The sequence below is a fragment of the Garra rufa genome, chromosome 2 (assembly GCF_049309525.1).
Source record: "Garra rufa chromosome 2, GarRuf1.0, whole genome shotgun sequence".
NCBI lineage: Eukaryota > Metazoa > Chordata > Actinopteri > Cypriniformes > Cyprinidae > Garra > Garra rufa.
The window spans coordinates 17,043,878-17,057,876 of record NC_133362.1 but is presented as its reverse complement, the minus strand read 5'-3'; the positions used below and the strand labels follow the sequence as shown (position 1 = coordinate 17,057,876).

At 36.7% G+C, this 13,999-nt stretch overlaps 1 protein-coding gene across 1 annotated transcript in view; it reads left to right on the top strand.

The window, feature by feature from the left end:
• Nucleotides 1–13,999, top strand: part of tasp1 (taspase, threonine aspartase, 1) — a 45,663-nt gene that overhangs the window by 18,430 nt on the left and 13,234 nt on the right. The window contains exons 10-12 of the mRNA XM_073834603.1: nt 189–267; nt 7,891–8,001; nt 13,921–13,994. Of these exons, the coding sequence (XP_073690704.1) occupies nt 189–267; nt 7,891–8,001; nt 13,921–13,994 (264 nt within the window). The remainder of the gene's footprint in view (nt 1–188; nt 268–7,890; nt 8,002–13,920; nt 13,995–13,999) is intronic.

Below are 13,999 nucleotides of genomic sequence, written 5' to 3'. Positions count from 1 at the left end.
GTGTGTGTGTGTGTGTAACCAGGTAAAGGTCTTTACTGCCACTTTTGATCAATTTTTTACAAATCTTACCCCAGACTTTGCACTAAATATTAAGTAATCAGTGCTTTATAAACAGGTTAGATGCATGAGCATAAAGCAGCAAATATTCTTATTTAACATATTTTTCTTTAAATGTTTCTGTGTTTCAGGCTGCTCACTATGGTTGTGGCTGCTGGGCTGAAAATGCCCGTGACGCCAGCCTTTACTCTACAGCTGTGAGTACCTCAGGTATCAAAAACACCAGAGTCATATTAGTGTGGCATTACTGTATATTTACTGCTTTTTGGCAAGTTTTACACAGGTTTAGTCAGCCATTAAAGGGATAGTTCACCCAAAAATTAAAATTCTGTCTTTAATTACTCTCGTCGTTCCAAACCAGTAAGACCTTCGTTCTCTTCGGAACACAAATTAAGATATTTTTGATGAAATTCAAGAGCTTTCTGACCCTGCATAGACAACAATGGTATTACCACATTTAAGGCCCAGAAGGGTAGCAAGAGCATTGTTAAAATAGCCCATGTGACATCAGAGATTGAACCTCAATTTTATTAAGCTATGAGAATACTTTTTGTGCATAAAGAAAACAAGTATAATGACTTTATTCAGCAGTTTATTCTCTTCCGTGTCAGTCTTTGACACGTTTCCGAGAGTACCACAACAAATTAATTTGTGTTCCGAAGATGAACTGAGGTCTTAAGTGTTTGAAACTACATGAGGGTGAGTAATTAATGACAGAATTTTCATTTTTAAGTGAACTGTTTTTTTTTAAAGAGTCATTGTTTAAGAAATATGTGCACAAATACAGACCTGATGAAAATACCTAATTTGTAGCTTGAAACTTTTGAAATTTCTGTCCTTTCTTTGGCCCTGATGTAGATGTCAATCCTTTCCTTCAACATCTTAATGCCATTAGCCAGTTGCTTAGTAGGGACATATTTCAAGAGCAAAAAAGGAGATTTTCTGCTTTATTTGTGATTCCTGCCGTGAGCGGGGCCCAAGGCCATGCTGTTCATGTTTTAACCTAATGCTTTCTGTCACGTGAATAAAACGAGATTTTCTCTCTTATATTCTGTTCCCAAGTCAATAGGCCACAGACATAATTCACATCTACATACAACAAATACAAGCACGCGTGTCCATTGTGCCCATAGAGGATGTCTGGATTTCTTAAAGCAGTCATGAAAAAAGACTGATTTTTATTCATGGCTAGACATGGAAGAGGACAAGATGATTGTGTTTGAATAGATGCTGTAGGAGCTATTCTCTTCAGGTCAAGATTAAAGAAAAGATGAAATCTGTGTTTGGGTTTATACGTTTATCACTTCTTTTGATGTACGTACAGTACATGCTTTCTGGATATGAATATCCTTTTAGCAATTAATGGCAAGATTCGGTCAGGCATGCGTTAGCTTCTTTGGTATTTGGGCAGGATTGAATGTTAAACGTGTTGAGGGGTAATTTATAAATATAAATAAAATTTCAGCCAAAAATTTAATTAACTAATTTAGTCCATCTCCCCTATTTGGTGCAGTAAATTTGCACTTACTTTGTTAACCACCGCGACATGGTACAATAACGTTTTCAGCATAACTGCACCTGTAACTTTATTATAATATTTCACAAGCCACGACGTTGCTTTTAACAACCAGACACCTTGTAAAAAAGCTCTGCTTGGCTTTGAATTGTCAAACTGTAGCCTCTGTTAATATGCTTCCCCATGCCATAATCACTTGCACAACTTCCAAAGAGTGTTACACTATGATGAAGGCCATATTTCTTTTCTTTTCCTTTATCCTTTGTCCCGCGGCACCCTTGTGTGAAAGCACCTTTGGCCTGGCCTGAGCCCTGCAGTCAACACACACCTGGCTCATTGAAGAGAGACTGGGATTCATTCAAGCTTGGCATGTTGCACAGGGGTGCAGCATGTATGACTTCCTCTGGTTAAAAAAAAAGTTGGCTTTGGTGTTGGTCACATGCTTCTTAAGAGATTTTGGTCAGTGTTTTGCAGCCTAAATGTTTTTTCCCCCAAGCACAGTGGCTTGGGTTTTTTAATGGAAGCCTGTTTGCGCCACTGAATAAAAAATAATAAACGGTTATTCTGACTTTTTATCGTACAATTCAGACTTTCTTTCTCGCAGTTCTGAGTTGACAACTCGCAATTATGACTTTCTCTGAATTGTGAGATATAAACTTGCAAATCTGAGTTATAAAGTCAGAATTGCTAAATATAAACTCCCAATTTTGAGAAATTAAGTCACAGTCACTTTTCTCACAAAAATACGAGTTTGTATCTCGCAGTTGTGAGTTTAAATCTCGCAATTGTGACTTTTTTTCTCAGAATTGTGACATAAACTCACAATTGCGAGTTATAAAATCCAGTTGTGGAAAAAAAAGACTGATATGTTCTCTAAATTGTAAGTTTGTAACTTACAATTCTGACTTAACTCGCAATTGCGTGTTATAAAGTCATAACTGCGAGATATACTCGCTATTGTGAGAAAAGAGTCACAATTGTGAGATATAAACTCGCAATTCTAACTTTCTCTACTAAAAATATGAGTTTGTATGTCGTAATTCTGACTTTTTTTGCAGTTTTGACTTTTTTTCTCAGAATTGTGAAATATAAACTCATAATTGCAAGAAATAAAAAAAAATTTGTCACAAAAATACATGTTTGTATCTTGCAATTGCTGGTTTATATCTCTTTATGAGATATCACATATTATATGACTTTTTCTCAGAATTGTGAAATATAAACATGCAATTGCGAGTTCTAAAGTCCAATTGTGGGGAAAAAGACTGATATGTTCTCTGAATTGCGAGTTTATATCTTGCAATTCTGACTTAACTTGCAATTGCGTGTTATAAAGTCAGAACTGGAAGATATAAACTTGCTATTCTGAGAAAAAAGTCACAATTGCGAGATATAAAGTAACAATTGCTAGAGTTTGTATCTCGGAATTGTGACGTTTTTGCAGCTATGACTTTTTTTTCTCAGAATTGTGAAAAATAAACTTGCAATTGCGTGTTATAGGCCCGGTTTCACAGACAGGGCTTAGACTAAGCCAGGATTAGCAGATAGTTCAATTAGGATATTTGAGTAATTTTTATAAACATGCTTAGAAAAATAGATTACTGGTGTGCATCTTGAGACAAAACAAAGGCACCGATATATTTTTAGATCAGTCAGTGCAAGTTTCTTTCAGTTCAAACTGCTCAGATTTACATTTTAGTCTAGGACTAGGCTTTAGTCTTGTCTGTGAAACCGGGGGATAAAGTCAGAACTACAAGAAATAAATTTGCAATTCTGAGAAAAAATCTGTGAGAACATTTCTCAGAATTGAGTATTTCTTAGAACTACATATTTATATCTCACAATTGACGTAAAAACTATTTATTTATTTACATTTTATTTTATGACATAATTCAGGGGATACATTTTTTGTCATAAAGATGAAACCATTATGCAACAAATCTTAATCGCCAGATCCTAAATGGCCCTAAAACAGGCTTTTTTAATGCAATAATCAATATCTCATGTTTTTACGATTTTAATGGAAAATATTAGCTAGACATGTTCTCGACAGGTTTCGTGCACTATACCATATTGGTCTGAAATATTACCAGCGCTGTTTTACATGTGTGCTCCCTGTTGACATTTTTACTTTATAATCCACACAAACTCATGTGCAACAGGCACGAAACTCACATTGTGTTTTGTGCCTCTTTGTTTTTGATCGTCCGCCATTCCAAAAACAAAAGCAGAATCACACATTTTATCACCTTCTCCCCCCATGGCCATTTCAGCATGCATTTCTCTTTCATCCTCCTCAAAATTGAAAACGCATGGCGGTGAGGACAGGCCGTTCGAGTGTGCGCTCCAGCGGTGCACCTGCTTTTCATTTCCCAACTTAAAAGGCGTTCCTATCAAAAGGAGGAGAAAAACAATCATTCTGGCTTCAAACTGACACAAAGAGCTCGCTTTCTCTCAGGTCAACCCTGTTAGTCTCTGCAGCGCTCACTGCGGTTTCGCTCAGGGCGAAAGTCGAGTCGCTGTTGATTCCTTTCGCTCCGTTTGCCCGTTTCATGCCATCTCTGGTTTGTTGTTGTTTTATTTACTTTCCACTGGAAATTGAGTTTGCACTATCATGGCACTGTTTGCTTGTTAAATTAACTGTTAACTTGTGGTACTGTTGCCAGTAACATCCATTTCTCGAGAGAGAGCGAGAGGGTTTACGGTAACTTGAAGATAGTGAGCCAACGGTGGAGCCAGTCGCTTGTTCTTTTGTTAAAACAACAAAAAAGAAGAACAGAAAAGAAATTAGCATCTAATTGTCATGGCAACAAACCCCGCACAGAGTTTTGCTGTAGTTACCTGATATTTTACGAGGCCCGCGTTTGTGTTTACAGAAACAACACGGCTATTTTCTTAAGGCTTTAGGGTTTCTTAGGCTTGAGCGGCTGCCAGACGTTTTGTGTTCAAGGCATTTCTTTACACTCCCTCCCTTTTGAAAACTGGCTGCTGTACACGTTCGCCTTTGAAAGGCAAATGACTGTGACAGTCTTTAGTGTCTTGACAGTGAGATACATTTCTTTTAACTTAGTTCCTGTGGGGACACCTGACCTGTCAAACCTTTGCCTTTTATTTATGTATTTTTTGTATTTTACAGTCTGTGTACTTGCTAGAAAGCACCTACCCTAGAAAGTACTGGGTAGTACAAGGAAACTTCATGAGTTAAGTTTGGGTTTAGGGGTAAGTTAAGACTGAGAGGTTAGTACCTAGTTATGACCCAGTTATTGTAATTGTTGTAATAAGTACATAGTATGTACATGCAGAACAGGACTATTCAAAAAATGTGCTACTTACGGAAGCCTGTTTCTGCCACTAAATAAAAATGTAAAAAATGTTATGCCGTTTTATCTCACAGTTCTGACTTTTTTTCTCAGAATTGCGAGATACAAACTTGCTATTCTGACTTTTTCTCAGAATTGTGAGACATAAACTCACAATTGTAGGCTGTAAAGTCAGAATTGCGTGATATAAACTTGCAGTTATAAAGTCAGAATTGCGAAAGATATGATGTGAGTTTTTTCTCAGAATTGCGAGATATAAATGCACAATTCTGAGTTTTTTTTTTCTTCTCTGAATTGCATGATATAAACCAACAATTGCAAGTTATAAAGTCAGAATTGCGTGACATAAACTCACAATTTAGCTTTTTTTTCTCAGGAATTCGTAATAATCTTGCAACTTTGAGAAATAAAGTCAGAATTGCACAGTTAAAACTCGCAATTATGACTTTTTTCTCGCATATGCAGAATTATCTTGGAAATCTTTTTTTTTTTTTTTTTGTCGCAATTCTGACATTTTCTCAGAATTATAATTAGATATAAACTCACAATTTTAGGATGTAAAGTCAGAATTACATGATATAAACTCCAAATTACGAGTTATAACGTCAGAATTTCTCAGAATTGTGATAAACTCACAATTGTGAGAAATAAAGTCAGAAATGGAAGATAAAAACTCACAATTTGGACTTTTTTTCTCGCAAATCAGTTTATATCTTGCAATTCAAATTTTTTTCTTGGAATTTGATTTTCTCAGAATTTTGTCAGAATTTTAGGTGATCAGTCAGAACTGCGTGATCTAAACTCGTAATTCTACGTTTTTCTGAATTGCATGATATAAACTCACAACTGCAAGTTATGAAGTCAGAATTGCGTGATATAAACAATTCTGTTTTTTTTTTTCTCAAATTCGTGACAAACACAACTTCGAGAAAAAAAGCAGAATTGCACGGTTAAACTTTTTTTCACAAATCCGAGTTTATATCTCGGAATTCTTTTTTTTTTTTGTCACAATTCAGATTTTTTTCTGAGAATTGTGAGATATAAACTCAGAATCAGTCAGAATTGCGTGATATAAACTCCCAATTGCGAGTTATAACGTCAGAATTGTGTGATATAAACCTTTTTTTCTCAGAATTGAAGCTCACAATTCTGACTTTTCTTGCAAATGCGAGTTTATATCTTGCAATTCAGATTTTTTTTTGTCGCAATTTGACTTTCTCAGAATTTCAGTCTGTGATATCAGAACTGCGTGATTCTGAGTTTTTTTTTCTCAGAATTGCATGATACAAACTCAGAATGGCGAGATATAAAGTCAAAATTGCATAATATAAACTCACAATGCTGCTTTTTTTTCTCGAAATTGCGTGATATAAACTCACAACTGTGAGAAATAAATAGCTATAAAGTCAGAATTTCAAGGTATAAATGAACAGTTCAGCTTTTTTTCTCAGAATTGCACAATATAAACTCACAATTGCGACTGCTGAGAACCCATCTCTTTCGACACTATTTGACTCAATAAAAAAAATTAAACTTTGTTCTCCTCTTTTTCTTATTCTTCCCTTTCTAGTCTGTACTCATCTAACAATGCGTGATATATATGGTATTATGAGCACTTCCTATGTCGATCTGCCTCCTTAAGATGAATCGCTTGTTGTATTCCCCAATTTTAAAGGGATGGTTCGGAGTAGAATTGACTTCATTGCTATGCACTCCGAAGCCCATCTAAATACCCCATCCGAAGTTTTTTTCACCTTAGTCGAACATTTATGGAGATATTAGAGTTTTTCGAAATGCTTGTTACAGGAGTGAATGGTACATGTGATGTATCTCGTAAATTGCACCACTAAACGTGCAAGTAATCTTACCAAACTTGTACAGTAGTGTAAATAGGTTATGTACTCACAAAACGCTGCATCGGAACATTTGTAAGTCCACCATGAGTGTTTTAAAAACACGTTTTACCCGAGAACTACTAGTCTCAGAAACTACAAGTCGACATCACGTCCCTGGTTTGAAAAAAGCACGTAAAAGTCCTCCTACTACATCTGTGTGCATGTCAACTTGTAGGAGGACTTTTACGTGCTTTTTTCAAACCAGGGACGTGACGTCGACGTGTCGCCTTTTGTAGTTTTTGAGACTAGTAGGGATCGGCTAAAACGTGTTTTTAAAACACTCATGGTGGACTTACAAATGTTCTGATGCAGCGTTTTGTGAGTACATAACCTATTTACACTACTGTACAAGTTTGGTAAGATTACTTGCACGTTTAGTGGTGCAATTTACGAGATACATCACATGTACCATTCACTCCTGTAACAAGCAATTCGAACAACTCTAATATCTCCATAAATGTTTGACTAAGGTAAAAAAAAACTTTGGATGGGGTATTTAGATGGGCTTCGGAGTGCATAGCAATGAAGTCAATTCTACTCCGAACCATCCCTTTAAGTCGCTTTGGATAAAAGCATCTGCTAAATGAATATATGTAAATGTAATCTCGCAATTCAGGGTTTTTTTTTTGTTTCAATTCTGACTTCTTTTTTTCTCTCGAAATTGAGATATAATTATTTATAAGATAGATTGTTTGCTTTTAGAGAGAACAAGTGACTCTTAAAGATGGTTTGTTTTAATGAACTGTTCAGGATGATTCATAATCTTGACCTGTTTTTCATCAGTCTGACAAATCCATTTACTATATATGCTATATTAATTTATACTATACCATTCAAGGGTTTGGAGTGAGATTAATACTTTGATTCAGCAAGGATGCATTAAATTCAATCAAAAGTGACAGTAAAGACTGCCGAAATGCCGAAACAGGACTTTAATGTGCAAATAACCTGCCAGGTGCAATTCAGTATGACGAGAAGTGAAACGTCTCTGCTTTTGGACAAATAAATCAGATTATGCAACATGTTTTTTTTTCTTTTTCTTTTCTTCCAAATAACAGTAAATGCTAAATATTAAACATGGGTCTTGTCTGTACTATTGCAGGCTCTGGAGAGCATCTGATTCGCACCATGTTGGCCAGAGAGTGCTCTACTGCCATGCAGACTGAAAATGCACACCAGGCCCTACTGGAGGCTATGCAAAACAAATTCATCAGTGAGTGGCTCTCAGAGACTCTCTTTCCCTCCCTGTCACTCTGTTTTCATGTTTCTCTCTGTCTCTCAGCAGGCTAGCGTCACTTCACCACAGTATGTGTGAGTAAGATCAGCTCTTGAGCTAAAACTGAACAACAAAATCATTAACAACTTGCTTGACTGGAAATGAGCGCTCCAAAATTTCGGCAGCCACAAAGTTTTTTCTATTTGTTCGGATTTGGGGATCAATAACATTCTTTTGAATTGGCTCCACAAGTTTTTGGTTAAATCATATTTCTCTGACCACAGTTATTTTCAGATGCCATAAATACTCTGTTGACAGGGCATTTGAAGATGTCGCTTGCTTTCAAGTACAGAAGCTTGTTCCCTTTCTGGGCTTGTGAAATCGGGTGACCGCTTGGATTTCATATTGAATGTAGCACACAAAATACATGTGGGAATATTTGCTGGTTTTGGCCTGTGACCTTTATGGTTTGGTTGCACGGAAATCTACAACTGTGGGAGATGTGTAAATCTACATAAATATCCAAAATAAAACTGTGGAATATTTTATTATAATTAAGAAATTAATTCTTGAGAAAATAAGAAAGGGTCACAATCTGTGCTGAACTCTGCAAGGCATTTTTGTCTCGTATTTTGTCTTGTAACAAAATGGATGTTAATATTTAAATGAAGGAAATTTAAACCATTTTAACATTATTCATAATACCCAGTGATAAAATCTTTATAATAAGGTATACTTGCTTGTTCACAAGTTCATTTCTTCAGATGCAAATTTTACAAAAAATAAACTAAAAACCTAAACAGCCTTAATTATCAAATTGTTTTGATTTTATGAGCAGTATGACATCATACTGCTCAGGCCCCGTCCATGACCACTGACGGACTGTCCCATATTATCATATTTCCGCCCTCAGCCAAACAGCTGTAGCGATGTCTCATAAAGCAATGCAGGTGTTTTGTAGTAGGGCTGCAACTAACGACTATTTTAATTGTCGACTAGTCACCGACTATTGAAACGATTAGTCGACTAATCGGATAATTATTCAATTTTTCTCAAATTTAGCATGAGATTGCTTTAATTATGTGGAAAATTATAGTAAATACAAGAAAGAAGGGGGTACTTCAATGAAAAATGCATATTTTATTGAACTTTGCTGCTGATAGGCCAATTCATACTAAAAGTAAATAAAAATGCCCTGTCTAAAGCCATTTAGGCACAGTAATCGGTCAGTACAGACATAAATGCATAAATTAAGAAACTCTATAATCTTTTTAAAGGACAGGCACATATGTTTTATAAGAAAAAATAAATTAAAATCAAGTAAACATTTTCTTCCTGTAAACCAGGGGCAGGCACATCAGCAGCAATAATACCGTAAACAAACATGTATATCCAAAACAAAACGTATTGGCTTCCATGTTATTTAAATCTTACCGAGGCCAGCCAAACTGGTTTCATTTAACTGTCCGACGTGCTTTCTCTTTAAATGTTCGTGCATCACAGAGGTGCTGCCGTGATGCACAAGGACTGCTTTACAAGCCATGCAGGTAATCTTTTGATTCGCCGTAGCAGGCTAAAATGCTCCCAAACTTTATATCTGTTTCATACATACTCAGTCTGCATTGCGTCTACAGTCCGTGTGCGTTACGTATGCGGTGCAGAAGAAGCACAGACTCGTTTTGCGCTCACACAGAACGCGTTTACAGTCCGTACATTATGAACGTTGTAATCCGTTAACATGGGTGTGGAAAAAAAATACGCACTGCCGACGGAGTATGTGTGAAACGGGCGTGTTTTGGTACGCGCAGCTGCTGCATTCAGTGCATTGGACGCCGCCATTTCTGTATGTTATCGCTCAGCACAGAAGCTAATGCCTATGTGCGACTCTCGGCAGAGAGATGCCTCACTCGGTCGGAGAAAACATGTCTGGCGACAACATCGACAATGAAATTCATTGTCGACTATTTCTATTATCGATTTTTGTCGACAACGTCGACGAATCGTTGCAGCCCTATTTTGTAGTTGGATGTAAACGTGAACATAAGAGTCTCAATTTTCATTTTGGTTAGTTAGTACTTACAGTGATGAAAAATGATTTGAACCACCTGCTGATTTTGTATGTTTGCCCACTGACAAAGAATTGATCAGTGTAGAATTTTAATGGTAGGTTTGTTTTAACAGTGAGAGACAGAATAACAACAAAATAAATCCAGAAAAACGCATTTCAAAAAGGTTATAAATTGATTTGCGTTTTAATGAGTGAAATAAGTATTTGATCCCCTATCGATCAGCAAGATTTTTGGCTCCCAGGTGTCTTTGTAGACCTACACAAGGCTGGAATGGGCTACAAGATCATCGCCCAGCAGCTTGGTGAGAAGGTTACAACAGTTGGTGTGATTATTCGCAAATGGAAGAAACACAAAATAACTCCCTCGGTCTAGGGCTCCATGCAAGATCTCACCTCGTGGCGTTTCAGTGATCAGTAGAACGGTGAGGAATCAGCCCAGAACTACATGGGAGGATCTTAGCAGTGATCTCAAGGCAGCTGGGACCATAGTCACCAAGAAAACAATTGGTAACACACTATGCCATGAAGGAATGAAATCCTGCAGCATGAAAATGGGTATTCCAGCATGACAATGACCCAAAACACACGGCCAAGGCAACAAAGGAGTGGGTCAAAAAGAAGCCCATTAAGGTCCTGGAGTGTCCTAGCCACTCTCCAGACCTTAATCCCATAGAAAATCTGTGGAAGGAGCTGAAGGTTCGAGTTGCCAAACATCAGTCTCGAAACCATAATGACTTGGAGAGGATCTGCAAAGAGGTGTGGGACAAAATCCTAAATCATGTTAAAAGTACTTAAAAAGTACTAAATCATGTTTTGCGAAGGGCTCAAATACTTATTTCATTTATTGAAATGCAAATCAATTTATAACTTTTTTGAAATGCATTTTTCTGGATTTTTTATATTGTTCTCTCTCACTTTTCAAATAAACCTACCATTAAAATTATAGACTGTTCATTTCTTTGTCAGTGGGCAAACATACAAAATCAGCAGGGGATCAAATAATTTTTCCCCTCACTGTATTTGTTAGAATTAAATAAACAATAATGAAGTTCTTTTATAATGACAGTACATTGAAGCTCTAAAAATAACTATAAATAAACTATATATCAATTGCTGCTCTTTTTTCCCCCAGTAAAATGCAGTGGTAACCTTAACATTTTATTTTAAGATTTAACATCTAGATGGTCTAAACCAAAAGAGTTAAAGAGTAAAAATTCTACTAATCTTTTAGAGCTCATAATTTGTTAAATGTTTTAACATATTACACATTAATGAATAAATTAGTATATATCAAATTATCTAATTTACAAAATGTCATGTTTGTGATTTTTTTATTTATTATTATTTTTTTTATTCATGTAAGCTACAGCTTCTGACCTTTCAATCAAAACATACTCATGACATTAATTACTGCTTTATTTAATCAGAATCCCAGTCTAAATGTTATTTCTGTATTTTACTTTCATTTTATTAGAAGTAGCCCAGCAGCGCCCCCTACAATATTAAAACTATTTACTAGGGATGTAACGGTATCAAAACTTCACGGTACGGTAATACCTCGGTATGAATGGCACGGTACGGTATTTATTGAATCATTTACAGGAAAAACAAAACTAATGAAGAGACTCGAAAAAAGTGCCAGAAGTGTTTATTAAACAGTTTACATGAACACTGAACATATCAATGGCATACAAATTAGCCATCTATCTGTAAACTTTGAAACAGAAACTTAAATATTTCAATTTTAGTAACAAAAAAAAAATATTAAAGCATGTAAAAAACAGTCAAATCAGTTTAGCTGAATGAGTTGTCTGAATCTAGTTGTCTGCTTGAAATAAGATTTTTTTTTCTTACCCCATTGGCAGATTATTTAGCTTGTTTTAAACAAAAACTCACTTAATTTTGACTTGTTTTTACCAAAAACAAGACATTAATTTTTACTTGTCTAGAAAATCCTTCTTGATTTAAGAATTTTTAGATATTTTGGCTGGAAACAAGACAAAATTCTAAGTAAGAAAAGCATTTTTTTGCAGTGCAGTAGGCTCTCATGCAGTAGGCTCTCATGCCTTTTACAGCGAACAACGCACTGTAACATTAATTCAGCGCATACAGCGCAGCAAAAAATAGACTCGGTGCCGAAACGATCGCTGCACTGCTGCAAAGGCACCGCTTCTAGGACGTACTACCGGACAGCAACCGCGTGCAGTGTGAACGCTCTAATCCGTTAACATGGGTGCTGAAAAGAATACGTGACGCATACGCACTTCAGACGGAGCAGGTTCGACCATTTCCATTTCTTTTCCTTGCTGCTAAAGTCTGTAGCGACAACAGACCGCAAAGGATGATGGCCACGCCTGGGCTGATGGGAAATGTAGTTCCCGCTACCTCCCGTTCGCTCCATTCGCCTGAGCAAACTTTTCTCAGAAGACCTATTTTTATCGAGTCATGCGACCACGGTAGTATCGAAAAAATTTGTTATTGCGGTATGACGGTATTTACAATACCGTTACATCCCTACTATTTACTGAACAGGCATTAGGACCTGAGGAGGCACACTAAACACGTCATTCTTTATGTGCATTCTCAGATTAAATGCAGCAATCCAAAACAGTGAATCTAATCATCATTCAGGCAAAACTTTGCTTCAAGAATGAGCCACACTGCTGACATGATCTGATCGCTAACACACCCGAAGCATATGTAAGTTATTCCTCTTACCAGCTGGAGATATCGGCATAATTTTTCATATCCGGCCGATGCCAATAGTCGGTTTGATAATGTCATGCAATCCTATTGAAAAGATACCTTTTATTTCATGCTGTCCCGTCGTATTGACCTTTCACATTGCGTCTGGTTATCATTTTTTTAAAGAAATAATGAAACAAGTGGACCTGAAATATTGCTCTAACTGGAAATGACTTTAGTCTGTGAGAATAAAGACTGTGGAGTGCCACTGTGTTTATACAGTTATACTATTCAACTGCAGGATGCTGTGACTAACCAATCAGAACCAAGTATATGTGTAATAAATTTGATTACACTGTGGGGATGCTTAGACGAAACAGAAGAAAAGAATAAAAGGCTTTTTAATGGAATATTGGATAAAGATCTGTTTAAAGATGTCTTTTGAAGTGTGATGTTAAGCCTGTGTTCTGTGTGAAAGCCATCCAGGTTTTCACTGAAGGGTTTTAAATGAGAGGTGTCATAAAAAAGAGTTGTGTTCTGTGTAAACAAGCTGAACACAACACGATGTGCAAAAATCAACATGGCTTTAATGAAACCGAGCACCTATCTGAGGTGAAATTTAAACTCTTCCCTCCTGTGGACTGATGTTATGCTTGAGTGCTTCAAACCTAGGCTGCGTCCAGCACTTCTTTGGTTTGAGATGTAATCATTTGAATGGGCTTGAGGCCGTTTTGCAGCTCAGAACCTTTTTTGTTTTTTTCCCCTTTGGAAAAGTATGCATTTGCATGCTTTCTCAACAGAGTCCCTTTATCAGGGCTCCGTGAGGGGTTACAGAAATAACTCATTCATTCATTAACCTATTAAAGAGCGAAAAGTGGCTGTGCTCCCAATTTTTCTCAGTTGGTTAATAAAACAAAAGCTTTGGAAAGAATAATTGTTTTCAGTCGTTTAGGTTGGCAGGGGAAAGTACGGAAATGTACGGCTTTTCCGCTCATTTCATTAACTTCTCAGAACAGAGCATAACTAATAAATCATTGACCGAATCGCTTGGTTTTCTTAGATGCCTCCAACGTGCTTTCATTTCTACTTCAACATCTAAATAGACTGATTGTAGTGAAAAGAGGGTCATTGGTTGAAATGCATCTGGCTTGTTTGTGTTTAAGGTTCGCCGTTCCTGGCTGGCGAGGACTGTGTTCTGGGTGGGGTGATCGTTCTGAGGTGCTGCACATGTGGAGAAGCCCA